This window comes from Peromyscus californicus, unplaced genomic scaffold, assembly GCF_007827085.1.
Source record: "Peromyscus californicus insignis strain IS unplaced genomic scaffold, ASM782708v3 Scaffold_16__1_contigs__length_79575227, whole genome shotgun sequence".
Lineage (NCBI taxonomy): Eukaryota > Metazoa > Chordata > Mammalia > Rodentia > Cricetidae > Peromyscus > Peromyscus californicus.
This window is the reverse complement of record NW_026294458.1, coordinates 11,774,197-11,789,487: the sequence shown is the minus strand read 5'-3', so window position 1 is coordinate 11,789,487 and position 15,291 is coordinate 11,774,197. Positions and strand designations below refer to the sequence as shown.

At 51.7% G+C, this 15,291-nt stretch overlaps 1 protein-coding gene across 2 annotated transcripts in view; it reads right to left on the bottom strand.

Moving 5' to 3' along the window:
- The window catches only part of Heg1 (heart development protein with EGF like domains 1), an 80,773-nt gene extending 68,753 nt beyond the window's left edge, over positions 1–12,020 (bottom strand). For both annotated transcript variants that reach the window (XM_052740388.1, XM_052740389.1), the window contains exon 1: positions 11,765–12,020. In XM_052740388.1, the coding sequence (XP_052596348.1) occupies positions 11,765–12,005 (241 nt within the window). In that variant the 5' untranslated portion in view covers positions 12,006–12,020. The remainder of the gene's footprint in view (positions 1–11,764) is intronic.
- Positions 12,021–15,291: the final 3,271 nt, after the last annotated feature.

Here is a 15,291-nt window from a genome sequence, read left to right as displayed (position 1 = left end):
TTCATGGAACTCACTATGTAGACCACCAAGCTGGCCTCGAACTGGGATTAAATGCATGCGGCACCACGCACAGTTTACTAAGAAGTTTCTTTAAAAGGTGTTCATTCCCTTCAACTAAAACCAACAGCCTTCCCCCAGGCGGGCTCCAAGGGTGGCTTACCGAGGAGACAGATCCAGACACGCTTTACAGCACAAAGGAGGACGTAGCCCACATCTGGGAGGAGCCTCGGGGTTCTGCTGGGACTTGGGAGGAAGGGAGGATGCCAACAAGGAGGGAGGAAGAGTTGGTGGTAACTGATGGCAGATGGGAGAAGTCAAGAGCAGAAATGATGGAGGTGTAGTGTGAATGGGAGATGAAGGGCCATCAGGAGGGAGATGGGGAGCAGAGGAGAAGGGGTGTCACATTGCATCTGTAACTGCCACCTGTGGGTTTAAGCACATGCCCATCTGGCAGCCAGCCGAGGGAACAGGACTGAGCTTCTGAGAGGAGCAAAGTCCCTTCAGGAAGCATCCACACAGAGGGGGCAGGTGAAGCCGAGCTGGCTTCCCGCCATACCTCTGTCCTACAGAGTCCTTGGGACTGTAGACCTGCAGAGTACTCCCCGCCTACCAGGTCCTATCCCCTCTCCTCAAGCCTTCTAGCCAAACCTGGTTGTTTCTTAGAACCAGTTCAGAAACTATCCGGGGGTCTCCACGCCCTCGGGCCCCTCAAGAGACAACACCAGCTGTGCCCGGGAAGGAGACTCTCCCTTAGGACTCCAGGTTTGCTTTGTGAGATGATTTTTGTCTACTTGACCCCAGTCTTACTATCTGGTCACACTCCTATGTCTCTTTTGAGAGGCTAGCTCACAGGAGGTGCTATCCAAACAATCCCTGGGCTAAATTGGAGGCCAAGGGCCAAGGGAGCTGTGAAGAGCGTCTCTCTTGGAGGCCGAAGAGGACTTGCCGCAGCACCCAACCAGAGACAAAAGAACAAAGAGACAGGGTTGAGAAAGCCACTGACGTTGACTACAAATGTCATCCCTTTCTCCTCTTCCTTTCTAACTCTCTCCCCATCCTACCTTCACGAAGTCCCACCTCAGACTAGACTAACAGTCCAATGTACATCATCAGCAGTCAACACAGCATGTACACGTTTACAAAGCACATCTATGTGGCTTTATTTCATGTCTACAACCACGAAATCAACAGGACTGGATCTGTTATCTCTGGGTTACAGATGTGGCGGCAGATCCAGAGCAAAGGGCGTGCCCAGGGTCTCAGTTCACTGTATTATGACTAAACTCACTCACCATATTACTGGTGCCTTCACAGTCACAATTGTTTTTGTTTGGTTTGGTTTGGTTTTGGGTTTTTTTGTTTTGTTTTTTGTTTTTCGAGACAGGGCTTCTCTGTGTAGTTTTGGTGCCTGTCCTGGATCTCGCTCTGTAGACCAGGCTGGACTCCATCTCACAGAGATCCGCCTGGCTCTGCCTCCTGAGTGCTGGGATTAAAGGCGTGCGCCACCACCGCCCGGCCACAGTCACAATTGTTAAGAGAGAAATTAATAGCTCCATTTTTAACACAACCCCCAGACACATAGCTTCAAGTAGAAGGGGCTAATACCAAAAGTCCTCGGACCCACGTCAGAGCTCCTGAGCCACCATTGGCATCTCTCTGCCATAACTCTACCAGACAGCAGCCCTCCATGACCTCGAGACAAGACTATACTATAAATAATTCCTAACAAACCACAAACCTCACCTACGAAAGCATGAGCCTCTTCGAAGGAGTCTCACTGGGACAATACTTCCTCCAGTGGAGGTTCTTGCTCAAACTGTTTCCTAAAGCCGGCTCATGTTTACTACATGCATATCTCCAGAGACATACACGTATACACATAATTAAAAATAAACCTTTTTTTAAAAAAAAGGATCCCCAGAGGTTCTGACCCGAGGAGAATGCTCAGTGTGCAGAGGTGCAAGCCCGCCCTATTACTCTATAGTCACACCTCTCATCACTTGTGTCCCCCCCACCGCAAGCGCTCTGTGTGGGGTCATCGGGTCTCAGACGGTCCCAGGCAAGGGTGGCCACACTGAGCTCTTCTGACTTTCAATCCAGCTCGTTTCACTTGGCTTAAAGCGAAGGGTAAAGGACAGCCGGGCCCTGGCATGGAGGAAGGCCAGGTAACAGAGGTCTCCCTAGAATGCAGACTTGAGCCCCTTGCTTTTAGGACTGGTACCCTGTCCAACAAAACACCCAGAAGACAAGTGTGTGCGTGGCAGGGTGTTATCAACACAGTGACTAAGCTGGTTGTTGTTGTTGTTGTTGTTGTTGTTGTTGTTGTTGTTGAATCAGCCTGACATAAACCTAATCATACCTTGGAAAAGGAAATTTCAAAAGAACAGCCTCCGCCAGACTGGCTAGGCCAATCTGGTGGAGGCGTTTTCTTGATTACTGTTTGAGGTGGGAGGGCCCAGCTTACCTGTGGGCAGTGCCACTCATGGGCAGGTGGTCCTGGGTTCTATATGAAAGCAGGCTGAGCAAGCCCAGGGGAGCAAGCCAGTAAGCAGCATCCCCGACAGCCTCTGTTTCAGTTCCTGCCTCCTGTTCCTGCCCTGACTCCCCTCAGTGACGGACCATAAGCTGCAAAATGAAATAGAACCTTTCTTCCCCAGATTGGTTTAGACCTCAGACAACAGAACCCAAACTCAGACAGTGTCCAATGTAAACAGGCCCTAGTTTCAGAAGTAGAAGCATTCATTGGCAGTATAGTGCTTTCTTTCCTGACTGAGCCCAGCCACAGCTGTGGGCTTAACAGGGTAGATGGCCCCTATACTCCCTGGGGAGGGCTCTTTCTTTAATTTAACAGATAAGAAAGCAAGGACACCAAGAGGCTAACAACCTACCAAAATCCCATAGCGGGCAAGCGGCAGTGACGGGGCTTGAACCCCAACTGGGGTCTGTGCCAGTAAAGACAGGGCTCTAGCCACACACTGTCAAGACAGAATCCCACAAAAAGTCTTACCCCATGGCAACAGGAAATGTCATGGTAGCCCCAGAGGCTCCAGGAATGAAACTCATTCCCCAGCGGAAGCTACTCTATCACTTCCTGGGCAGAGAAAACAGTGGCTTTCAACACTGCTTAACGGACAATTACTAGTCACCCCTTGCTCAAAGGTCACCCCTTCAGGGGACAACCCAGCATCTCTCTCCCATGTGCTTTCTACTCTTTCCTGAAACCTGGATGCCTCCAAGGATGGAGGTGGCTGGATGCCCTGCAGAGCCGAGTCTCCATCCATCTTCCTCCTTGGCCTTCAGCTCCCAACTCACCAGGAGCATCGAGGAGAAACATGTAAGCTCACCACAGCCACCCCTCCACCTCCCGAAGCCTAGCTCCTTCCTCACACAGAGAGGGGATTTCTGAGCAAGATCAGAGCGTCTCTCATGCCTTGCCCCCTCACCCCAACAGCCCCAGGAGGGAGACATACAGGGTCTTGCCCAGCTTCCATGCTGTCTCACCCATGTGCTTTTTTCAGAAACTCTACACGATAAAGGGGTGACACAATGCTGTGGAGCTCAAGTACCCCGGAGCTAAAATGTAAAGCAGAAAGAGTGTGTCTGTTTTGAGGAGCCTCTGTAGACTTAGCAGATGGCCTTTCAGCCCCTCAAGGGATCTGGTAGCCATAGCCCTAAAGCCCACTAGGGCACTCAGAAGGAACTGTGACCTTCTTCCAGTTTTCCTGGCCCTTCAGGGTCCAGTCCCCACAGCCAGCCAGTCTGCCTTCCTCCCGATCCGGAGGCAGGTGAACTCGGTCCTGCATTATGGCATTTGCCATGGCTGTCCCCTCTGCTTGGAAAGCTCTTTCTATTGGGGTACCTTGTGTCAAGCCTCCAAGACAGGAGTAAATTTAGCATTCACACACACACACACACACACACACACACACACACACACACACACGCACACACTCTATTGGTTGTGGTGGTACTCATCTGTGATCCCAGTACTTGGGATCGGGATCTCAAGTTCAAGGCCATTCGGGGCTACATGGTGGAACCCTGCCTCAAAAACAACCAAGCAAAACAAAACCCTGTCTGCTTTGGGTAACAAGTGGGGTGAGAGTGAGTCTACAATGGTGGTAGTGTCGGGCCCTGCGGAGCTCTTAGAGGTTTTAAGGTAAGAATCGGGTGACCCGAATCACATCTTAAGATTACGGTGGCTTTCCTGAACATCGATTAGTGGGAAAGAATGGATGAGGCGAACAGAAAAGAGCCAGGGAGATGCAGAGGGCAGACTCCTGGTGTATTTTGGAAGCAAATCGACCTGAATTGTTCTCCTCCGGAGGGATGTAAAAGGTGAAGGGCAGAGACAGAGGAGGGTCATCCGGGCTTCTGGGTTAAGTAGGTAGATGCTGCACTCGGCCCCCAACATGGGAAGAACTGAGAATGGATGGCAGGTTTGGAGGGGGAGAAACAGGAACGTTGGATCTCTGATTTTTTTTTCCTCCATTTCACTGACCATTTTTGCCACAGGAATGCCACATGTGATGCCATCCATGCTCACCATTCTGCACACAGGCTTCTTCACCTTGTACTCTAGCCAGTCCCTACTAAACAGCTCAAATCAACTGGAGTGGCATTCCTCAGCCTCAGTCTCCCCAGGCTCCCTAGTCTCATTAACCTGGATGTGCCGGGAGGAAAGGACATGTCGGCAGAAACATACTAACTTACTCTCACAAGTAAGACTGACAGGCTGTCGGGTTCCATGGTTAAACTGAGCACTACATTCGAGCGTTCTTCTGATCCACAGCTGGCCTTCCAACCACCCCGCCTCCCACGGCGCCTCCACGCTGGCGCCTAGACCACTGCTTCTTCCTCCTTGTCATCTAGACTGGATGCTCTCCACCCAGGCAGGGCTAGTTTCCTCTTCCCATGTGGCTTCAACAACTGCCCCTCCTGGGCTGAACCTGACTCTGGTCAGGGCCCCCCCCCCCCCCCCCCCCCCCCCCCGCCCCAGCCATCAAAGGACTACAGAATTCTTCCACTGAGACCTGCGGGGCGTCTTTATAATGAAGACAACTCCTGTCCATAGCCTCTCCTCTACCCTCTACCCTTCTCCATAACATCTCCTCCCCTCCCCTTCCTTCTCCATAGCCTCCTATCTCCTCCCCTTCCCTCCCCTCCCCACATCTTCTTGTCTGGCAGCCTCCTGCCCTCCTGTAGTCCCCTAAAAGGCCTTTGTAGCTCTCACCCCCCAATTCCCACAGCCCCTACTCCAGCCCATGCCCTGTTTTTTTGTCTTTTCCTCCAAACTCATGGATTTAACACCTGATAGCCTTCCACAAGTTCGAGAATACCTTCTGGGCTGGAGTGAGGCAGACCTGCCAGGGTTCATCCGCAAGACCCCTGCCCCAGGCACAAATGAGCATGAACACACAAAAGACATTGCTCTCTCTCCTCCGAGGCCACGGAGGGCTTTATGCGGCCAGGACAAGACAAATAACTTAACAGGATTCTTAGACCCTCTGTAACGGGCCCTCGTCCCCTTTCCAGGCTGTGTTCAACGACTGATTATTCTCAATCCTAATTAACGTCCCCAGGTCTTCTTCTCTGGCCTTCTCGGCTGTTAATCACATCTATTCAAAAAGTCTTGAGCTAAGGGAACCAGCCTAGACAGCTGTCAATATATGAAGAGGTAAAGAAAATGTGGTGTATAAATTAACTTTTATTCAGCCGCGAAGAATGAAATTATGCCAGGGAAATACACAGAACAGGAGATCATGTAGTGTGAAAAAAGCCGGACTCAAGAAAAGTGAAGACAACCATTGCATGTTTTCTCTCATATGTGTACATACCTACGTACATACATACACAGACACAGACACACACACACACACACACACACACACACACACACACACACACACACACACACACACACACACAAAGGGAGGGCATGAAAACAGAATGAGGCCTAGCTGAGGGTAGACAGGGGACCAGTGGGAGGGGAACAAGAGGGGAACACGAGCAACGTTAGTAACTTACATGTATGAAAATGTCACAGTGAAACCCACCATTTTGTATGCTAACTGAAAATAAGGCCAAAAGTGTAAACAAAAGGAGAAACCAGTCCTGAGTCTTTGGACATGTGGGATTCTACTGATGTGAAAGGCCCCTCCACCTCTCTGTCTATCCGCATCCCAGTCAACCTTCCGAAGCTCGATCCACTCCCCCCACCCCTCACGAGGCCTCCCTAGCCCTCCAGTCCCTACGGTTCCCACCTCCACACCACGGCCTCCTCTATCCAGAACATTCCTTTGGTCAGCACCATCTCGGATCCTTCTTAGGTTATGAGTCAGCCCTATATTTTACATCTTTAACAGCTGTGCTCCAGCAAGAGAATCCCTAGGGGTGCGGGGTGTAAATGTGCCTACGACCTCCAGGCCACCTGACTCAGCTCTCCACACATGGTAAGGCTTCAGTAAATATTTTCTGATTTATAAACCAATCGAATAAGACATGGATTGCTTGCTTGTGCCTTTTTACAAGATTAGGGACCATGATTAGAATGAGCCGGCAATCGGGATGCTGACAACTTGCAGAGAAGAGATTTTTTTTTTTTAATAATTTAAAAATTAGTTATTTTTAGCGTTCTGGGGTGTGTGTGTGTGTGTGTGTGTGTATGAGTGTATATGAGTGTGTGCGTGTGTGTGTGTGTGTATGTGTGTGTGTTTGCACATGGGTACTGGTGATTGTGGAGGCCAGAGGCATCAGATGCTCTGGAGCTGCAGTTACAGATGGTTGTGAGGTTGTCCACTGAGGTTCTGGGAACTGAACTCAGGTCCTCTGAAAGAGCGGTATGCACTCTGAACCACGGAGCCATTCTCCAGCCCTGAGAAGGTGCGGTATGCACTCTGAACCACGGAGCCATTCTCCAGCCCTGAGAAGGTAGATGTTAAGGTTATTTTTAGGAGCGGGAGACATCTGTCATACTCTGACAAAAGAAGGGGAGAGAAGACAGGGCGGGGATCTCTTTGTTTATGTCTCTGGGAAAATGAAAAGTGAGTGGCCAGAGGGGGCAGAGACATTCAGATGAAAGTGATTTGACAGCTTCTGGATGCTGTTCCATTTCACAGAACAGGTACTGATAGCAACTGACAACTGCCACACAGTATTAGTCGCTGTCCCATGTCCCCAGCCGAGCGCCTACAGTTCATTTCAGTTTGGTCGATAATGAATGCAGGTGCTTCAGGGGCCCATAACCTATGGATTGGCGTGTGTGTGTGTGTGTGTGTGTGTGTGTGTGATACATCATAACAGCATTATAAAATATCACTCTATACATGTATAGACTTAAGTTCTTTTATGTGCAATTCCCCTCCCCTCCTAAAAAAATAGCTTTCATTCTCAAGACAGGGTTTCTGAGAGCGGTCCTGGAACTCCCTCTGTAGACCAGGCGGGCCTCGAACTCAGAGATCCACCTGCCTCTGTCTCCCTAGTGCTGCGCCACCACCCCCTGGCTCTAAAACTAGTCTTAAAATCTACTGGCTTGGGGCTGGAGAGATGGTTCAGAGTGCATAATGGTCTTTAGAGGACCTGAGTTCTGTTCCAAGAACCTACATTGGGCAGTTCACAACCACCAATAACTCCAGTTCCAGAGGATCTGATGCCGTTGGTCTCCACAGGCACCTGCAGTCATGTGCAAACACACACACACACACACGCACGCACGCACGCACAAATAATAAAAACAAAGAAATCTCCCCTGTCAGCACCTTAATTTCCACCTCATGGTCCCTAATCTTAGGCAAAGGGAAGAGCAAGAATGGTGAACTGGAAAGGCCCTAAAGATCTATAACAAGACTGTCCTTTCCAACAGGTGAGAAACAGACCTTGTAACATGGTGGGATGGGCTACTACTACATTTGGTTGAAATCAGCTTAAACACAGCCTCCTTCCCTTCCCTTGTGACCTAACCTTTCTAGGCTTCATTTCCCATAAAGGGAGAATCAATGGGAAGCAATACCCCTGGGACCCCCGCAGGACTGTTTGGAGGGTGAAATGGGGTAAGAAACATAAATGCGCTGACCCCACAGAGGTGCTCCAAGGGTAGGGGTGAGTCAGTCTCCTTGCCTGCTGGCTCCTTAGGAGTCTTCAAGGAAAGGTACTGATTACAGCTCAAAGGTCCTGCTCATACAGAGAAGATGCTGGGGCAGAGGGAAGGTGCTGAGGAAGCCAGCGAGCAGCTAAGAACACAGCAGCTGCCGTCTGTCTGCTGTTCCTTCTCTCCGACTGAATAAGGACACCCTCAGACAGCTGGCCAGCGCCAGTGGAAAACAGAGAGATCACCGGGAGGGCAGAGGGTCCCGTCCTTGCTCTCGGGCTTAGCAAGCAGTAACTGCCCAGCTGGCAGGGGCACAGTGAAGTCTCCCCTTGTCCACACAGGTCAGCTGGTGTGCCGAAAACACACGGTCAGCATCTGCATGCACCAGGAGAGAGGTTAAAAGGCTAAAAGGATGTGGCTTTTGCACCCCGCACACACCGACTCCCTCTCTGTACGTGTGACAACCCCAGTCAAAGAAGAAGGCTTCTTGATGCCCGGAACCACCTCTCAGCCTCAACCAGTAGGGTCACATTGCTGGAGGAAAGATACTCTTCCGTCCCTGAGAGGGCCGACTCTTCCCCAGCCAGCCTCCATGGCACCTGACCGTGGTGCCTGTGGCAGTCGAGCTAACTGATGAAGCTAGGCCACAAGGTTTAGAGCGATTTGGGAATAGCCATTTCACAGCTCAGGAGGGGCTGGGCTCATAGCCCTTCCTTCAGGGAGCCACATTTTTCTAAGATTAGTATTCCTTGGACTGGTTACTTAACTACTGAGTATCTTCTCCCCTTTGGGTGGGAAAGGTCTTTCCTTCTGTGGGGATTCTCGTGATGAGTCTGGCCTCCTTTCCCACCTTCCCGCCCCTTCCACCATCCGCGGATCTCACAAGAGCATGGCCTATGGACTGAGATGTTAGAGTTAGGACTCAGCTCCGAGCTGTGGCTCGGGGGCCCTAGGTCGTAGGAAAGGAGACAGAGGGGAAACGTCTAGCTCTCAGCCTCCTTTCACTGACAGCAACAAACACGTCGGAACAGGGTGACAGGTGGGCACCAAGGCCAAACAATGGCTATCCAAACAGGGGGCTGCTGTCCTTGGAGGACAGAGTCACAAAGGCAAACAGCCCGCAAATGGAATGCAAACACAGCCTCCCGGCAGTGAGAACCTTGAACTCTGTGGAAAGAGGAGAGCTAGAATGACTCTCTAGGAAGGAAAAAAAAATCTCTAGTCCCTGCTGCTTGTGGGGAAATATCTGGAAGCCTAGACCAAGACGGCCAGGCACTGACCACCAGCACCCACAGAAGCATCTCAGGGCAGTTTCCCCAACTATCAGACTATATATCTATATCAGAATCTGTGCGATTCAAGCCTCATTGTAGGAACACCCACCTCCCCACAAACCATGTGGACACCGAGCATGGGCGACCATCTGTCCCGGTGCCAGGGAGGCTGGATGTCCGCAAAGGCCTCGCTTACTCTTCTTACCGAGTGGTGTGTGATGGCCAATCAACGTGGCCAGGAAAATCTTAAGAGATTATCGTAAAACTCTGGCTCCCTGAATCACTAATGGCTACTGTGTTGTATTTGCTTGTCGTTTCCTTTTTCTCCTAAGTGACATCGTTTGAGGCATTAGCAGAAAGGCCATGCCGGAATCCTCAGCCACACTGGTAACTTTTAGCCGTTTTCAACAGGTCATGGATTTCAGTTCTTCTAATCTTACTCTTCAAATGTCCCTGACCCAGGCTGGGCTTAGGGCAAAAGAGTGGACAATGGTCCTGCTGGGGCACCAGGAGATCAGGAGACCTCCTCGGAGAAAATCCGGATTATTCCAGTTCCTCCTTAGGTTCCTCCTTTCCCTGAAGCCTCCATCCTGCTCACCCCCCAAAACAAATGAAACAGAGAAGCTACAAAGAAAAGACCATGGGCACGAGGAATGCGTGACAGCATGGCTTGTTCTCTCTCTCTTTTCTTAGATTTATTTATTCATGTATTTTATGTATACACCAGAAGAAAGAATCTGATCCCGTTACAGATGGTTGGGAGCCGCCATGTGGTTGCTGGGAATTGAACTCAGGACCTCTGGAAGGGCCGTCAAGTGCTCTTAACCACTGAGCCATCTCTCCTTATTTTTTTCCCCAATTCAGTCAACAATAGAGTCCCTTCGCTACACTCACCTCCCTGTGAGCTAGGGAGAGTCCCTGCCTTAGAAAGGGGAGTCCTGTGTCAGCCTCCTCAAGCTGGACCTCACAAAACAGCACCCCTCCCCCAAATCCCCTCACAAGATGGAGCCCTCAGCCTGAGCACCAACTATTGACACCTGCCTTGGGTTCCTGAGTAGCCCTGCGAGTTATCAGTTCCTTACACACCACTGTATCTAGATCATCCCACAAAACGCCCTACGGTATCCCTGTTACTTTTCCGCAGTGGGAAAGTCAGTAAATGTCTTCCAAGCTCTTAATTCTTTCCTCTGGGACTCAGCTAAACAAGGGTCTGCACAGCATGTGTCTGTAGGGACCTCCAGAGCTGCTTTCCCCTCCATGGCTCACGGTGCCTCAGTTTCCCTGTCTTGGGCCGGTGACTCAGAAGTTCACAAGTCCTAGGCAGTCTGCGGGGGCAAGAGTACCGTTGAACTTGCACTTGAGGTTTTATGAGGTTAGGAAATCTTTTCTTATTCAATTCTACGAAATATCTCTATGTTCCAAGGATGAGCAAGTTGGAAGAAAGTTTGTGAAACACGAGAGGTAGACAAAAAAAAAGTGAAAACTAGACAAAATCTTGCCAATCCCAGCCAGGCCTGTAGCAACAGCAGAGCCCAGTGCGTGCCCTGCACCTCTCACAGGAAGATCTGAGGCTAACAGCACCCAGACTCTTGTTCACAGCACTTTCTATCATTTTTACTTTCAGTTTACCCAGAAGGCTAGGAGGAACCAGGCCCTTCCATTTCACAGATGGGGAAACTGAGATCCACGGACAGGACACTGCCAAGGTCCTAAGGGCAGTACTTTAGGATTCCACCCAGGCCGTGGCATTTTCTTCCACCAGAAAAAGGAACTAGAAACAAAGACAGCAGGGACAGGAGCTGGGTTCCCATTCTGTGACCGGGACAGGCAGCGCCTGCCTGCAGAGCAGCTGGCTGGGGAGGAAGGGGCTCCCAGACAGTCTCTAGTGTCTTGAAGAAGGGGTTCAACCTCGCAGCTCCCCACTCCGCACCCCCAGGACCCCTGCTCTTAAGGTTGGCTAGCTAGCTCGTTTTCTCTGAAAGTGCACCCTTTGTCCTTTATGATATCCTAAGTGCTAGAAGCCTTTCAAACTCCGAAATCCGTTATTTACTCACACTGGAAAGTCAGGCTCTGGACCTGGAGACACAGACCAGTTCTACATCTGTCTGGGGAGAAAAGGCTGCACTGGAGGGATAGTAGCCAGAAGTTACCATCCCACGAGGTGGGAGAGGCGCTTTGGGGGTCTTCTTTTTGTAAAAGGGACATGGGTGTGAGCTACCCCAATGAAAGAAGTTTTCTTCCAAAGCTCAGGGACCGAAACGCATGGGCACACCTTACCAGTGGCCAGGGACAGCGTCTCTCCCTCCCGGGCCACTCTCACAGTTCCCCCCCCCCCGCGGGGGTCCACGGAGCCGCGGCCCGGAGCGCCCACGCCCCCTGCCCCACGCTGGTGGCTCTCACTCACCCGCGCTCGCGTCTCTGGGGACCCGGCCAGAACGTCCCCGCCGGGTCATGACGCCGCCGGACCCGGGGGCCGTGTGTCCGGGGCCAGGCGGCGAAGGCGGCCCCGCGGCCGGGAGGAGCGCGCGGTGGGCCGGGGAGGGAAGGGGGCCCCGCGTCCTGGGGGTGGCGGGCGGTGGCAGCAGCAGCGGTAGCAGCAGCAGCAGCAGCGGCGGCGGCCACCGCGGGGCGCGCGGCGAGGCCATGGTGGCGGCGGCCGCCCGCGCTCACATGCCGGGCGCCGGGCCGAGGGCGGCGGCGAGAGGAGCCGGGTGCGAGCGCGCTCCCAGCCGCAAAAGTTGTGCGAGCGGCGGGAGGGCGGAGGCGGCCCCGGCGCCACCACACGCCAATCAGCCCGGGCGGGTCGCGGGGCGGGCGGCTCCTCCTCGGTTGACATCACCAGCCCCCCGCGCGGGGGCCCGGGGGCGGGGAGAGGGCAGGAAGAGGGCGGGGGCGGTCTGGGTCCCCCGGGTGAGCTCACGGAACCCCCGGGTGAGCTCATGGAGCCCCCGCGCAACTTTTGTCATGGGCCCACGCCCTGGAGCATCGCTTTGGGTTTTAGAGAAACGGAATGGGGTGGAGGTGGGGGCACTTTCCCAGCTCTTTAGTCACACAGTAGGTCTGTGAAAAGTAGGTCCTGGCAATGTAATGGATACGAGGTGAGTATACAGCGTGATTTCAGAGGACAGAGAAGTGGAGCCTAGACCCTGCTCCGCACCATGCGCCTGCGCTGCCCTTAAGGCTCTAAAGAGGCCCCAACCCACCCCTTTGCCCTTTTGGGTCCCCAGGGCTAGTGATAAGCTTGTGTCAGCCACCCTGGGTGTCTGAGGCGGGAACCCTCATCTTCTTTGAGGTTCACAAGCTTTCTTCCCTTCCCATGCTGTCACTGTCTTTGGCTTTACACCGGAGTTCTGCGGAGATGTCGCTGCTGGGACACTCCAACAGGCCACGGGGGGGGGGGGGTGGGGGGGGGGGGGGGGGGGGGGGGGGGGGGCGGGGGAGAAAACTGTGAACTGAGGCTGGGGGAGGGGCAAACCCACAGCTAGGAAAAGGACAGCAATTTGCAAATGAAACAAAAACCATACACAGCCTACACAGAAGTTGAAAGGAAATCTTTAGAAAGGGAGATGTTGCAAGATTGGGTGTCAATAAATTTGCTGGTTAAAAAGTTCCCCGCCCCTAGAAAACAAATGATACAATGTCCAAAATTTAGGACCCAAATCTCTTCGTTTGTAAGCAAAAAAAAAAAAAAAAAAAAAGAGCAGCTCAAGATGGGGAAACAACTTGCTTCATTCTTGCCTCATAGTTTACAGTTGTCAATAATTCAGACAATGTCTCAACCAAAATGAAAACCACAGCTCCCTTGGGATGCTCTCAGATGTGCTGGGGTCCTTTGTTTACCAAGTGCTCAGGAAACGGGCTTGTCTCTTTTCCCCATTTCTCCGCCTCTCTCTGTCTCCAAGCCTCCATGACCCACCTCCAGGGGACCGAGATCAGAATGTCCAGGGCAGCTGCTGATGGGCCTAGACCCATTTTCTGGTGACTCAGTATGAGTGAGTCATTTGGCAGAAAACAAAGGATGCTCGGTATAAACGAGCTTACCGTAGACCAGTGAGCAAAGAGCAGAGAATTGGGATTTGGGTTTGGGTTCATGGAAGCACAAAAGAAACCTAACTTTTCAGGTCTCACATGAAGTGTTCAGACCTTCCAATCAATCAATCAATCAATCAATAAATAAATAAATCCAAGCATGGACCCAGCTCAACATCTTTGGACACAGCTCCTGTTAACGGGCAGGACTATGCCGCAGCCCAGACCCAGCTAGACAAGCTCCAACAGGCTAGTACACTGTGCTCAGAGGCTCTGGTCTCTACAGCTCCCTCCCTTCAGCAGAAAGGAAGACTAGCCAAAGCCCAAGTCACCCTTTCAGGCAAACAGGAAGGTTTAAGGGTTTCAAGGCTTCTTTGTGCATTCGGAAAGCTCACTTGGGAATCTCACCTTTCCTGGCAATGGATGCCCCAGGGCATTGCACCTGCCACCTGCTCCTCCCATTATGCATCAGATTTATCTCTCTAATCTCTCTACCATCTAAGTCAATGGAAACATTCAGAGTAACCGCCAGCTTAACCAGTGGATAAAGGGGGAGATCCAGGGCAGACCCTGCAAAGGTTGACCACAGTGTAGATGGGTCCTAGTACCTTTTCCTCTCCTGGGACAAAGCAAGAGGAATCAGCAGGAAGGCCATACTTAGGACAGAAACTTGCAAACAGCAATCAGTCTGGTCTTAGAAACTGCTTCTTCTCCTGACTTTACCACCATTTAACTGATCTGGGCTTTACCTTCTTCATCTTTAAAACAGACTGTCCTAGATGATTGCTAAGGAATGTTCTGTCCCTGATGTTTTAAGGTGCAGGGACAAGGCTGTTGAAACAGGTGCCTAAGGACATATAAGTGGGGCACAGTGAAACCACCAAACTGGACCGCTCCGTGGGTGCAGTTGAAAGAAAGGTGTATTGTAAATGTGAAAGAAAAAAAAAATAACCAGAGGCCTTTGGGAAGTCCAAAGCAGCCATGGCTCCCTCTCAGGGACAGAGGGATACAAGAGGAGAACACTGGCCTTGGGAACACAGAAAAAAACATGGGGAAAGAATGAGGGGGTGAAGCAAGAGCGGGAAAACCCCACCAAGAACAGGTAGCTGCAGGGTGGGAGGAGGGATTGGAACAGCCTGGGAGCTAGCATCGTGGGGGGTGGAGTGAGAAGGACCAGAAGGCTAGTGTGGGGGCTTTGATATTCATAACAGGTAACTAGGGAATAGAGGAGCCTGGAGGTTAGCATGGACTTTGGACTTTGGTATATAACCGCAGCCCGCAGCTTTATACCAAGGGAAATGGCCCTTTCTGGCAGGTAGGTTTCTGAAGAACGCCACCAGCAATCCTTCTAGTCACTGCCTTTTGGGGCTTGGTGTCTCTTCCCTGCAATATAAAAACACAGACAAGAGTCCTGATCATCTCAGATGACCTAGAAGAGCTTCTCTCGGGAGCCAGGAGCAGAAATAAGATGGCCTCACAGATCTGGTCCAGCCTTGGGAGTCTCTTTGTTGATCAAGACTGAAAACATCTCAGGCCAAACTCGAGGGATCTGTGGGCTAGGGCTGCAGAGGTAGGTGTGGGGGTTCACTATGGGCTATCAGGGAAGTCGACAGGAATCTAGTGTCTGCCTCCCCATCCTACATGGCGTCAAAGCGCTCGTGCCTTGGTTTGCAGTAACAACTAGGACTCTCCTGGGACAAAGCAAGAGGAATCAGCAAGGAGGCCATACTTAGGACAGAAACTTGCAAACAGCAAGTTTCCTTCATTCAGCAGCTTAACCCCATGATGTTTCCTTCTTGTTCACTTAACAGCCTTCCACTCCGATGTGAGGTCTGTGAGGTGGCTCCTTCTCAGACTCTTTTAGGGGTGTGCAATCTGCTGGCTCTGCCATTCTGTAACACA